Source organism: Enhydra lutris, unplaced genomic scaffold (genome assembly GCF_002288905.1).
Source record: "Enhydra lutris kenyoni isolate GAN:26980312 unplaced genomic scaffold, ASM228890v2 scaffoldscaffold8, whole genome shotgun sequence".
Taxonomy (NCBI): domain Eukaryota; kingdom Metazoa; phylum Chordata; class Mammalia; order Carnivora; family Mustelidae; genus Enhydra; species Enhydra lutris.
This window is the reverse complement of record NW_019154092.1, coordinates 4,152,784-4,165,244: the sequence shown is the minus strand read 5'-3', so window position 1 is coordinate 4,165,244 and position 12,461 is coordinate 4,152,784. Positions and strand designations below refer to the sequence as shown.

The following is a 12,461-nucleotide window of genomic DNA, read 5'->3' as shown; positions in this document are numbered from 1 at the left end:
GGACTTTTGTTTGTTGGGAGTTTTTTGATGACTGATTCAATTTCTTTGCACGTTCAAATTTTCTATTTCTTCCTTTTTCAGTTTTGGTAGGTTATAGGTTTCTAGGAATTGATCCATTTCTTCTTAGTTGTCCAATTTGTTGGCATATAATTTTTCATAATGTTCTCTTATATTTCTGTGGTGTTTGTTGTTACTTTGCCTTCCTCATTTGTGATTCTGTTTATTTGGGTCCTTTTTCTTGATGAGTCTGGCTGGAAGTTTATCAGTTTTACTGATTTTTTTTCAAAGAACCAGCTTCCAGGTTCATTGCTTTTTGTTTAGCTGTTTTTTAGTTTCTACCTCATTTATTTCTGTTCTGATCTTTACTATTTCCATCCTCCTACTGATTTTAGTTTTGTTTATTGTTCTTTATCTAGATCCCTTAGGTGTAAGGTTAGGTTGTTTGAGAGTTTTCTTACTTCTTGAGGTAGGCCTGTATTGCTATAAGCATCCCTTTTAGAACCGCTTTTGCTGCATCCCAAAGGTTTTGGACTGTTGTGTGTTTGTTTTCATTTGTTTCCATTTACTTTTTTTATTTCTTCTATTTCCTGGTTGACCTATTCATTGTTTAGTAGCATGTTATTTAACTTCCCTTCATTTGTGGTCTTTGTACATTTTTTCTTGACTTCTAGTTTCATAGCATTCTGGTCAGAAAGGATGCATGGTATGACTTTGATCTTTTTTAAATTTCTTGAGGCTTGTTCTGTGGCCTAATGTGCAGTCTGTTCTGGAGAATGTTCCATGTATACTTGAAAAGAATGTGTATTCTGCTGTTTTAGGATAGAATGTTCTGAATATACCTGTTAAATACAACTGGTCGGCTGTGTTATTCAAAGCCACTGTTTCCTTGTTGATTTTCTGTTTAGATGATCTGTGCATTTATATAAGTGGGCAGTTAAAGTTACCTACTATTCTTGTATTTTTATCAGTGAGTTCCTTTATGTTTGTTATTAATTGTTTTATGTATTTGGGTGCTTCCATGTTGGGGGCATAAATATTTACAATTGTCATAACTTCTTTGGGGATTATCCCCTTTATTATTATCTACTGCCCCTCTTGGTCTCTTATTATAGTCTTTGTTTTGAAATATATTGCACATTGGGGAGGGCATGTGCTATGGTGAGCACTGTGAATTGTGTTGGACTGATGAATCACAGACCTGTACCCCTAAAACAAATAATACATTATATGTTAGTTTTAAAAAAATAAAATTTATTTTTTGCAATATAAGTACTGCTACTACCCTATCTTTTGACATCCACTGGTATGATAAATGTTTCTCCATCCCCTCACTTTCTTTTTTTTTTTTAAAGATCTATTTATTTATTTTACTGTGTGAGAGAGAGAGAGAGAATGGGAAGCAGCGAGGGGCAGAGGGAGAGGGAGACAGAATGCCAAGGAGACTCCTTGCTGAATGTAGAGCCTGATATGGGGCTTAATCCCAGTACCCCAAAATCTTGACCTGAGCCAAAACCAAGAGTCAGACACTCAATAGACTGTGCCACCCAGGCACCCTTCCATCCCCTCACTTTGAATCTGTAGGTGTTCTTAGGACTAAAATGAATCTCTTGTGTGCAGCATATAGATGGATCTTGTTTTTTATCCATTCTGTTACCCCGTGTCTTTTGATTGGTATGTTTAGTCCATTTCCATTCAAAGTAATTATTGATGGTTATGTATTTGTTGCCATTTTATTATTTGTTTTGTGGTTCTTTCTGGAGATTTTCCCTGATTCTTCTCTTTCTTTCATAGTTTTCAGGTTTTCTTTAGTGATATATTTGGATTTCTTTCTTTTTATTCCTTGCATATTAGTGGTTTTGACATGTGGTTACCATTAGGTGTGTGTATATCTTCTGCATATAGCAGTCTATATTAATTTGATAGTTGTTTAAGTTTGAACCCATTCTTTACTCTTCCCTGGTTTTAGGTATATGGTGTCCAGTTTCATATCCTTTTATTTTGAGAGTTCCTTGACTGAGTTTTTACAGAAACATTCATATTTACTGCTTCTGTGTTTCCTACTTTCATACTGTCATTTTTGGTCTTTCTTTTCCACTTGAAGAATCCCCTTTAATATTTCTTTTAGGGCTGGTTTAGTGGTCACAAACTCCTTTAGTTTTGTTTGTATGGGAAACTCTTTAACCTCTCCTTCTGTTCTTAGTGGTAGCTTTGCTGGATAGAGTGTTCTTGGCTACTGATTTTTCCCGTTCAGTATTTTTCAGTATGTCATTCCACTCCCTTTTGGCTTCAAGAGTTTCTATGGAAAAATCTCCTGCTAACCTTATGGGTTTTCCCCTCTAAGTTAATGACTTCTTTTGTCTTGCTGCTTTTAATATTTTTCCTTCATTACTGTATTTTGCAAATAGAATTACAGCATGCCTTGGTGTGGATCTGCTTTTCTTGATTTTGATGGGGGTTCTCTGTGCTTCTGGATCTGCACATCTGCTTCCTTCTCCAGAGTAGGGAACTTTCACCTGTTAATTTCTTCAAATAAATTATCTGCCCCTTTTTCTCTCCTTCTAGGACACCTATAAAATGAATGTTATTTTATTTTTGTTCTAAGTTTATTTTTGGTCTATTTATTTCCTAAGTTTACTTTTGTTCTATTTATTGAGTTCCCTAAGTTTATTTTTGTTCTATTTATTTTTTTTTCTCTCTTTTGTTCAGCTTGATTATTTTCCACAACTGTGTTTCTGGGTCATTAATTTGTTCCTCTGCTTCTTTCAGCCTGCTGTTGATTCCATTATGCATGTTTTTCATTTTGTTTTTTAATCCCTTTATATCTCTGTTATATGTGTTAATGGTCTCACTGAAGTTCTCTATTCTTCTCAAGTCAAATGAGTATTCTTATGATCATTACTTTAAATTCTCCATCAGGCATGTGCTTATATGTTTCATTTAGATCTCTAGCCACGGCCTTGTCGTATTTTCATTTGGGACAAATTTCTCTGTCTTCTTATTTTGTCTGTGTCTCTTTGTGTTTGGAAAGTTAGCTACATCTCCTGTTCTTGAGGATAATGGCTTTAGGAAGAGAGGTTCTCTAGTGCTCTGCCGCATAGTGCCCCTTGGTCCCCAGGGCCTGGTGTGTGCAGGAGTGTCTTCAGCGTGTGTTTTGTGTGCTCTGCTGTTGTGTCCTGGTCTCTCTGTCCTGAGACTAGTCATCTGCAGAGGCTGTCTTTGCCTGTTGTGAGCAGTATTTGTTCCCTGGCTTGAATGTGTGTTTTATCAAGATGTGCTCTGGTCTGCTTGTGAGATAGGACTTCTTGCTCTGCTGCTGGAACTGAGGCCCTGCAAAACACCCAGGTAGGCAGATGTGTGGGTATGGGTTTGGGCCCGTTTTCTATGGAAGGGGGCCCACCACAGTGGGACTGAGGCAAGGGTTCTTGGGAAGGGCCGTTCCACCAGAGTGTAGGCAGGGTCAGATTGTCATAAGCAGTTTAGGTAGTGAGTGTTCACAAGTACTGGTTCCTACAGGTGGCTGGTGTTTATGCTGAGGGACCACGAAAGGAAATGATGCCAGCCAGTTCCTTTATTCTTGGAGGAGTCTCTGATCATTGTCTCTCTTGGGCATGTTCTGAGATGAGCAATTAACCTTCCCACTGCCTGCCCCAGGCACTCTTCAGATTGCTGTTTCCATGTTATATGTCTGCAGGCTGTTTCTGTGCTTTTTCTTCAACAGCAGCCCCAATGTCCTTCTCTGAGCTTTCCCAGATCCAAACACACTGACCAGGCTTTAAGCCTTGCTGGTTGCAAGAACTCAGGAAGTTCAGGCCCTCTTGCTTTCCAAGCCAAATGCTGTGAGGATTTGTTTTCCCCATATGCTTCCCTGCGTGTTGGTCTATTTCTCACCCTTCTCAGTGACTGCAACTTCCTCCCCACCAGCGTGGCCACCATCTGCTTTTTCCAAACCGTCTCTCTGCATTTTCTACCTTCTTCAGTGTGGTCTCTTCTCTGCCTTCAGTCGTAGAGTTTGTTTTACCAGTCTTCAGACTGATTCCTGGGGTATTTAGGATGACTTGATAGTTACTTTGTTGAATTCATAGTATGAGGTGAGCCTCTGGGCCTCTTACTCCACCACCATCTTCCACCAGGACTTTGAGTTTTTCATTTGTATTATTTATAATTTCTGTTCATGTTTCTGATGGCTAGTACATCACCATAATGTTTAAATTAATATTTAGCTCTTTCGATTATAACTTCCTTCAGCTTTGTGTCAGAACAGAACAGGTCTTTCCCTGGGAGTCAGGGAGATGCAAGTGTTTGCTGCTAAGTGATTCTTGGAGGTGATTAAATAAATGGTACAGTTTTGTCTAACTATAAATATTCTATGATTATCATTAAAGTTGACTGTCGATAATAGCTACTTTGTTAGGAGAGGATCCCCTTCCCCCATTTTTTTTCTGTATTTCAAAAGAATGTGTGGTTTATATTGCTGAAATAATACTTAAGGATTATTTTCTTAATTATTTTTTTCTGTGACTTACTGCTTTTACTTCTGAATTATAAGTTTCATTTAATTTCCTAACTAGGAATTTCACTTGCTTCCCTAGCCATATCCAGCAAATGAGAATTCCAGACTTGCCTCTGAGAAGATAGATGACTATGAACATGCAGCAGAGTACATGAAGAACAGTCGAGTAAGGTTACCTCTGGTAAGTTTTCACATGTAGCATGTTTTCCAGAAAATGAAAAACAAAAGCTCATGTTTTATGGAAACTTACGAAATGATTTCATTGGTTTACAAATCAGATACGTGTCAGTATATTTCCCCTTTTTAGAAACAGAATAGAAAAGAAAATATGTCAGTACTGAGAATGGAGTGATAAGGCTGGGGAGAAAGTTACAAGCTTGATTGGAGAGTTTCTATGTCATTATGTCTTAACCTAGGCGCTGCTGACTCATTGTGTTCCGTAGATAAAATTCATGGGCTCATGAACTTACATGGAGAAAAATTACATCTCCATTTTCACTGACTTCTACATGGAAGTTCACGCTTTCTTTAATTAAGAATGCAGTAGTACCACAATGGTATTAGATATAGCTGTGACTTTGCTATCAATAGAAATTACAGATATTTGCATAACACATATGCGGGGACATCTTAGACTATCGTTTATATTCACCACTTCTTCAAAATTGTATTAGTTACTCTGTCTTGTTAGTGTATGTGCAAAGCAGCATATATATGACTATATCAACGTGTTTTTTAGTATTTTGGTAACTATTTTAAACATAATTTATTTCCTTTGAATGATATGGATTTTGTGATTCCTTTGTAAAAGCATGAAAAATCTTATTCCCTCCTCCTATGCTACTAGATGTTTCAAGATAGGCTTTTTTATTTTTTCATTTTCCAAGTTAAAAATATAAGTAGATGCTTTTTCTAGTTACACACATGCACAGGTACCCTCTTTACACAAATTCACCCTTTGGTTGAGAATCAGTGGTTTAGAGAATTAGGCAGGAGGACAAAATTCAGAGGATAACATTAAAATCTCATTTATTTCTTTTACATATTTAGTTCACAATAATAGTAACATTAAATTATGTGTATAGTTGGCGCTTGGGCAGTGTGGGGGTGATTCCCCATGTAGTCAAAAGTAAACCTATAACTTTTGACTCCAGACTTAATGACTCTAATAGTTGGCTATTAATAACTAATAGACAACTGTTGACCAGAAGCCTTCCAATATCATGATCAGTTAATTAGTACATATTTTGTATGTATTGTATTATATGCTGTATTCTCACAAAAATGTAAGCTAGAGAAATGTTATTAAGAAAATCAAAAGGAGGGGCGCCTGGGTGGCTCAGTGGGTAAGCCTCTGCCTTTGGCTCGGGTCACGATCCCAGGGCCCTGGGATTGAGCCCTGCATCGGGCTCTCTGCTCAGCGGGGAGCCTGCTTTCCCTCTCTCTCTGCCTGCTTGTGATCTCTGTCTGTCAAATAAATAAATAAAATCTTTAAAAAAAAGAAAAAGAAACAAGGAAAAGGAAACACATTTAGATTATTTGTTGAAAAAAATACACATATAACTATAGCTGCATAATTCAAACCTGTGTTCAAGGGTCACCTTATATTTATAGTGAAGTGGGGGTGTTTGGGCACTTCTCTGCAGTATTGAAAAATAGGCATTTATGTACTTCTATATTCAATCTAAAAATGTTCTTTCTTTTTCTTTAATTTCAGGGAACCTTAAGTAAGTCGGAGTGGGAAGCCACAAGTGAGTATATCATCAATATAGATTAACTGACATTTTCAAAGATCGTTTCAGAGTGATCATTAAAATTTGAAAACTTTGGAATTTTTCCAACACATATTAGGGTGTGTGTGTTTATGTTTACATAGAATCCCTATGTATGTTTAACGCCCCCTTTCTTGCACAGCTGTTTAGTGCCAGGAGAAAATATATGCAGGCTGTTCCTTAATATAAACTTTCATGAGCATTCTTAAACATTTTCATTGCTTACTCATTACTACATAGCCACCTGTATTTGCTATCTTTACCTCAGATTTCTGTTGGAAATTCTGGCTTTTAGAACACTACGACGTATCTTGTCTAGCCACTCTGACATTGACAACAAAGGCGTAATTAATAGGTACTAGAACATTTAGTGAAGCAGCAATGAGCAGGATACTTTAAAGGGATGTGTGATTGGGAAGGGCCTGGTATGGAGACATGCTGAAGTGAGGTGCCTGTCTTTGGAAGAGAAGTCAGAGGCCTGGCAAATCTGTGAAGTCCGTGGATGCTGAGGAAGTGAAAGCCCAGACCCTCAGTGTTAAGATGATGATAATACCCTCATATGGCTGCCCTGAGGACATAAAAAGTAGTTTTCTTATTCATTTAAGTATTTGTTAACTCTGTTGAAGGCATAAGTGGTAATCAGAGACAATCTGTTTGATAACGGTTGAGTTATTATGTAAATTTCTTTGAAAGGGCTTTGGGGGAATAAAAAACAATAGAGTCGTAATCTCTACTTTCCAGATGTATACTGTCTAATGGAAGAAACAGACACAGATAGAGGCAGTACTAGGCAAACTGTTTGAAGTGCTGACGTTTCTATAATGGGGAAAAGGGATGAAGGAGAGCGTAAGGAAAAGCAGTAAAATCTGGGAAATAGTAATAGCTGATATAATTGAGTAACACGTGCTCAAGCATGACTGGAGAGTTTTCATATGTTTTAACTCATTTAATCCTCACAAACTTAGGGGTAGGCTACTTTTTGTAGTATCTTCACAGATTAAAAGAAGCACTTTGATAACTTGTCTGAGATCTCAGAGCTTACCCAGGTGATTCATACTTGTAACCATGGCTTCATGTGTGAAAGGGTTGTGCTAGGACTTGGCTGAATTGGAGAGAGAGGAGAAGGAAAGAACACAAATAGAGCCAGTATATTTAGCCTGTCTGTCTCAGAATATTGCTACCCTTAGTGGAAATGGGATTAGAGGACCAACAGACTGGGAAATATATGCCTAAACCTGTACATTTCATTACTTTCCCTAGAGTGGAGATGGCACAGTTCTCTTAGATAGCCTGCCACTCCCAAACTATGATGTAAGGAAAACAGCTTTGGTCACAAGTAGTGCTGGTGGTCCTAGCTGTAGTTTAGAAAAATGCATTTCTGTACCTTAGTGTGGACTTTAGTGATAGCATGCAACTGGATAAATTAGATGCCCCCCAGACCAAGGACGGAGATGGCTTAGAGAAGTGAAAAGCAGTAGGCAAGGAACAGTGGTCACACTGCAGCCAGGATCCAGTTTGTCCGGGTTAGTGTGTTCTTTGATGAATCATACTCTTCTAAACTGGAGGGCTCTGTGGACTGGAGAGCATCTTTTCTGGTGTCATAGCCTAATAAGTTCAAGAAGCTATACTTCAAACTCCTGCTGGTCTAATCGTTAAGTTCCTATTACCAGAACCTGCTGCTCCTCTAGAAGATTCTTTAAATGGGAGAGGAACATGAAGAATTGTTGCCAACTGGCTTTTTTTTTTTTTTTAAGATTTTATTTATTAATTTGAGAAAGAATGAGAGAGAGAGAGAAAGCATGAGATGGGGAGGGTCAGAGGGAGAAGCAGACTCCCTGCCGATGATGCAGGGAGCCAAATGCAGGACTCAATCCGGGGACTCCAGGATCATGACGTGAGCCGAAGACAGTTGCTTAACCAACTGAGCCACCCAGGTTCCCGCTGATTTGCTTTTAGTAGTGGTTCAGTGTTTATTTCTTTAAATCCCAATTGATAGGCCTACATGGAAGGCATTTTATATTAGACTTTCAGAATGTTTGAGTTAGAAAGGAAAGAATGTTATTTATTGCTGGTCTGAATTCAAACATTGCATCTGAGTGGTTTTTAAATGACCCTAGATTTAAGATAGGTGAGGGTTGCTGGGTTTGCAGTAGGTACTAGTGTGTTTGGGGTGATTTTGGCAAGGTTGGACTGCAGAGGGATTGCTTGGAGTGAGGGCCACGCTAAATAATGCTGTCTGCTTCTGAGTCTTGTGACATGCTTGTGAGCTTGGTCTGCTTTGCCTTCTTGTCTTCCAGAAGAATCTACCATGTTGATATCACCCTGCCTGTTCTCTGTCCATTTGTCTACTGTATTACCAGCAATGTTTCATTTCTCCTAAAAGAAATTGGGAGCTAGTAGATAAGAAACAGAATAGCATTACTAAAATAGCATTTTGGAAGGACTGGTGTCATATTCCTGGACAGGTTGAGGAAAAAGCTAGAGGATTGGGAGGTTTTTACATGATCTGCAGTCATTCATCTGCACCCTGTTCAGAAGTTAACTCAGAAAGGGAGGGCACCAAGGTACATGGCCTACTATCTTGACTCACTGACTGAATGTCCTAGTGTACACGCTGAATATCCTTGTGATGTTCTGAGGATTTGTCATTTTTTCAGGTGTTTGCTTACCATAAAATTTATTAGTATCTTTTTAGAAGATATAATAGGTTTGAACTTCAGTGTGATCCAGAATGAGGAATTATAGATGCACTTAGATCTCTTTGAGTGAACACATGCCAAAGCAGGAAATCATATTTAAGGGAGAGTATTCTTGGGACTGGAATATCACTGTTGGGGCCAGATAAATACCTCTAAGCATCAGTTATCATGTAGCTTTTGGCTCACTTTCCTTATCAGTCCTTACAGTAGAAAACAGTTGGATAATTGGATGAATTTTAACTTGCCAGTTACATATGTTCCTTATAATTCTTACTAATTTTCCCCCCCCAAATAGAAAATCTAGGTAACCAGTGCCAGAAGTAATCATGGTAGTGCGGTTATTCTACCTGTCTTGCTCCAGATAAAAAGAATTAAGTTGTAAGATTTTTTAGTTTTAATTTTCTTTGCCTTTATACTTTTAATTTTTCTTATCTCAAGCTGTTTTTAGAGATTTTTAGAACCATTGAGTTGGCTTTCTCAAGATCTATAATGTTGCTGAGTATTATAATACGTGGATATTTGTTTTCAGGTAAATAGCTATGACCCCGTATCTGCTTAAGTATGACTCAAAATAATTGAGGACTCTTAGAAATACTGGGATTTTTCCTCTCAGAAACTTGAGAATTTTCACCAAATTCCAAACAGGACTGAAATTGTTCTGTTAGCCTACAGATATGAGAAATCAAACTCTAATTTGTATTATTTTCTTTTTAGGTATTTACTTGGTTTTTGCATTTGAGAAGCAGCGGTGAGCACATACGCAGTAGTCCCAGGACAGCCGTGTCCCATCCTGTGCAGATTTGAACGCTCCATTCTAGATCTGACAACTTTCTGTTTGTTTGTTGTAATTACTCTAAATGTGCAGGATGCTGCCGGAAACTCCAGTGTGTAAATTCAACATTTGCTGTCTGTGACAGATGAACTTTTGTGTGTGTATATAAGAATGAGTTGGGACCTTTGTCTTTAAAAATCTATTTTTAAGTAATGTTAAGAATTCCATTTGCCTCACTACTCTCCTAGCGCATAAAAATTATAGTATGACTTGTTAGAGCTGCTGAACTCTTTCCACAGTGCTCTGATTTGTTCAATGTTCGTTTACAGTATTAAATTCATTGCCCTTGTAGAATTGCTGAGGGAGCATACTGGTTTATGGGGTTTTGTGCTCATTTCTGTAGTTTTGTTATCTAGTGTTTTTCAAGATTAAATGGATTGTGTTCTGTACAATTAATTGAATGTGCTCAATATATATCGCTAAAGTTGTATGTTTAAAACAAAATTTTAGATGGCCATGAAAGTTTTTTACCTAGAATTTTAGCCAGTTACTACATTTCATTATAAATACTAACTACTTTATTTGCTAATATGATCTAATTCTGGAACTGGTTAGAATGTTTTATATGCCAGCATAAAATTGTTACAGATTTTAGGGGCTTTATCTTAAGAATTTCCTTCCTTACCAATAATGTTTCTAGTTATCAAGAATGTAATTAGACAGATTTCCCTTTCTTCATTGAATGAAAATGCCATAGTTGTTTTTCCATGACTTAATGAAAACCTGTCCCATGTGAACCTGTTGCACATTTTCCTCAGAGAGATGTATGGAACTGCAATAGGAGGATTCAAGGAAGGTGAAAGGAAGCTGAAAAGCAGACTTCAGATGAATTCTCCCTGACGTTAGATACAGCTTACCGGCACTATGTGCTGTGTTCCTCCCCTTCAGCCCCGAGAGAAGCGGTACCTGCTCTTCCATTACAACATCATACTTTGTGCCGTAGGCTCCAGCATCCCATCACCGCTCAGAACTTGAATTTGCCATTTCAGAACTGTTGACTGTTTCCAGCCCTGGCTTCTTGCTTGACTTCTCTTCCAGAACTGTTCACAAACCTAGGTTCACACTTAGGTGAACCCTTGTCCTTACTTTACATTTTACTGTTTAAAAAAACTTTCCAGTATTTAAGTGTAGTGAAAAACTTAAAAAGAACAAAACAGAGCAATTATTGCATATTCTTCTAAAAATCATTTATTTAATGCATGAATTTAAAAGACATTACTTTCTGTACTTATCCAGAGTACTTGTTTAAAATTTGTTTATATATGTTGATTATTCACGGTGTCAGAGTAACAGACCTTTTAACAAGAGAACACAGGTTACCTAATTTCTGTTTCTTGTGTGTTTGTCAATCTCCGTACTGTTACCAGTTTATAAAAGTTAAGTCTTTTAGCCTTAGTGGTGGTTTGCCATAAGCCGTTTGGGGAAATAAATAATAGTATTTCTGACTATGGTGGCTGCCGTTAGCTAACAAAGGTTTGGTAATGGTGCTGGGAGGTGGGGATGGTGAGCTCTTAGTGTTACATACACACCCAGGTTTATTTTAATTCTGGGGGAAGTTCCAGAAAGTATTTTGATAGTTTGATAGAGGATATGGCTTCTTTATTATTTCCTATCATCATTTTCATTTAATGGTCTTGGATAATTTTAAACAAGTAATAAAACATTTTTAGACTCTTGGCCTTTCCACCCCATGGATGACTTGTGGAAGAGAAGGATCTCCTGAAGGATGGAGTGATGGGTGGTAATACAAAGCAGAAAAGGATGGTGGAGTACCCCGGGACCTTCACTGAAGGGGTAGAAAGGAGTAAAGGAAACCCAGGTGGACTGAGCCAGTGTCTTCGCTCGGAGCGAAGCAAGCTGTTGTGTGTACAGGAAGCACATGAGCCACCCCCAGAGGATGCAGAGTTATGGCATTGCCCTTTGCATGAGCTTTCTTGTTCTCTTGGCCGCCTCTCCTCCTCACTGTGCTCCCTGATGCCTTCCTGCTACAGCTAAAGGTCTGGGCAGGGACTCAAGAAGAACTTTTCGGAAAAGGTGGATTCTGCCCATCACCAAGGTAAAAGCTGAGAGGACACCCTCCCACCTCCACACCCCACTGTCTAAATGTTTGGGAATTTTCCGTTCAAGATTTATAATTATTAGGGAGGGGGCATGGCTCTTCACTATCGGGTCCATGATGTGAAGTTGATGAAAGTGATTACAGGCACTCCAGTTTGTCCTCTGCGGATGAAAGTGAAATGAGAATCAAACCAGCCCTTTATGGGGAGGACACGGCCTGCAGATTGGAAGGATTGGTCTGGGAACATGGCTGGATTGTGGTATAAACAAAGAATGCTCAAGTTGAATTCTTTGGGCCTAGAGTACACTAAAGGAGAGGCACCACGTAGACATCATTTTCAGGGAAACAAACTATTTCCAGCTGCATCCAAAGGGGAGGTGTCCTAACCTGCACGCTGCAGCTGTCTGCGGGTAATGACTGCTCTTCCAGTGTCCACCGAGCCTCTGGTTCCAGGGTGACTCCCCAAAGAAATTTGCTTTCAAGGAGAGAAGACATCAATTAGAGATCTTGACTTCTATTAACTAAGGTGTGTAATGACTCTAAAAGGTAGATTACCAGTACGGAGTTTCCTAGCCTACCCTGTCCCCAA

The 12,461-nt window shown here is 38.5% G+C and overlaps 1 protein-coding gene across 1 annotated transcript in view; it reads left to right on the top strand.

Annotated features, from left to right (window-relative positions):
• LOC111142589 (RNA guanine-7 methyltransferase) overlaps nucleotides 1-11,258 on the top strand; it is a 30,497-nt gene extending 19,239 nt beyond the window's left edge. The window contains 3 exon segments of the mRNA XM_022495882.1: nucleotides 4,590-4,691; nucleotides 6,228-6,261; nucleotides 9,696-11,258. Of these exon segments, the coding sequence (XP_022351590.1) occupies nucleotides 4,590-4,691; nucleotides 6,228-6,261; nucleotides 9,696-9,733 (174 nt within the window). The 3' untranslated portion in view covers nucleotides 9,734-11,258.
• The last annotated feature ends 1,203 nt before the right edge of the window (nucleotides 11,259-12,461 follow it).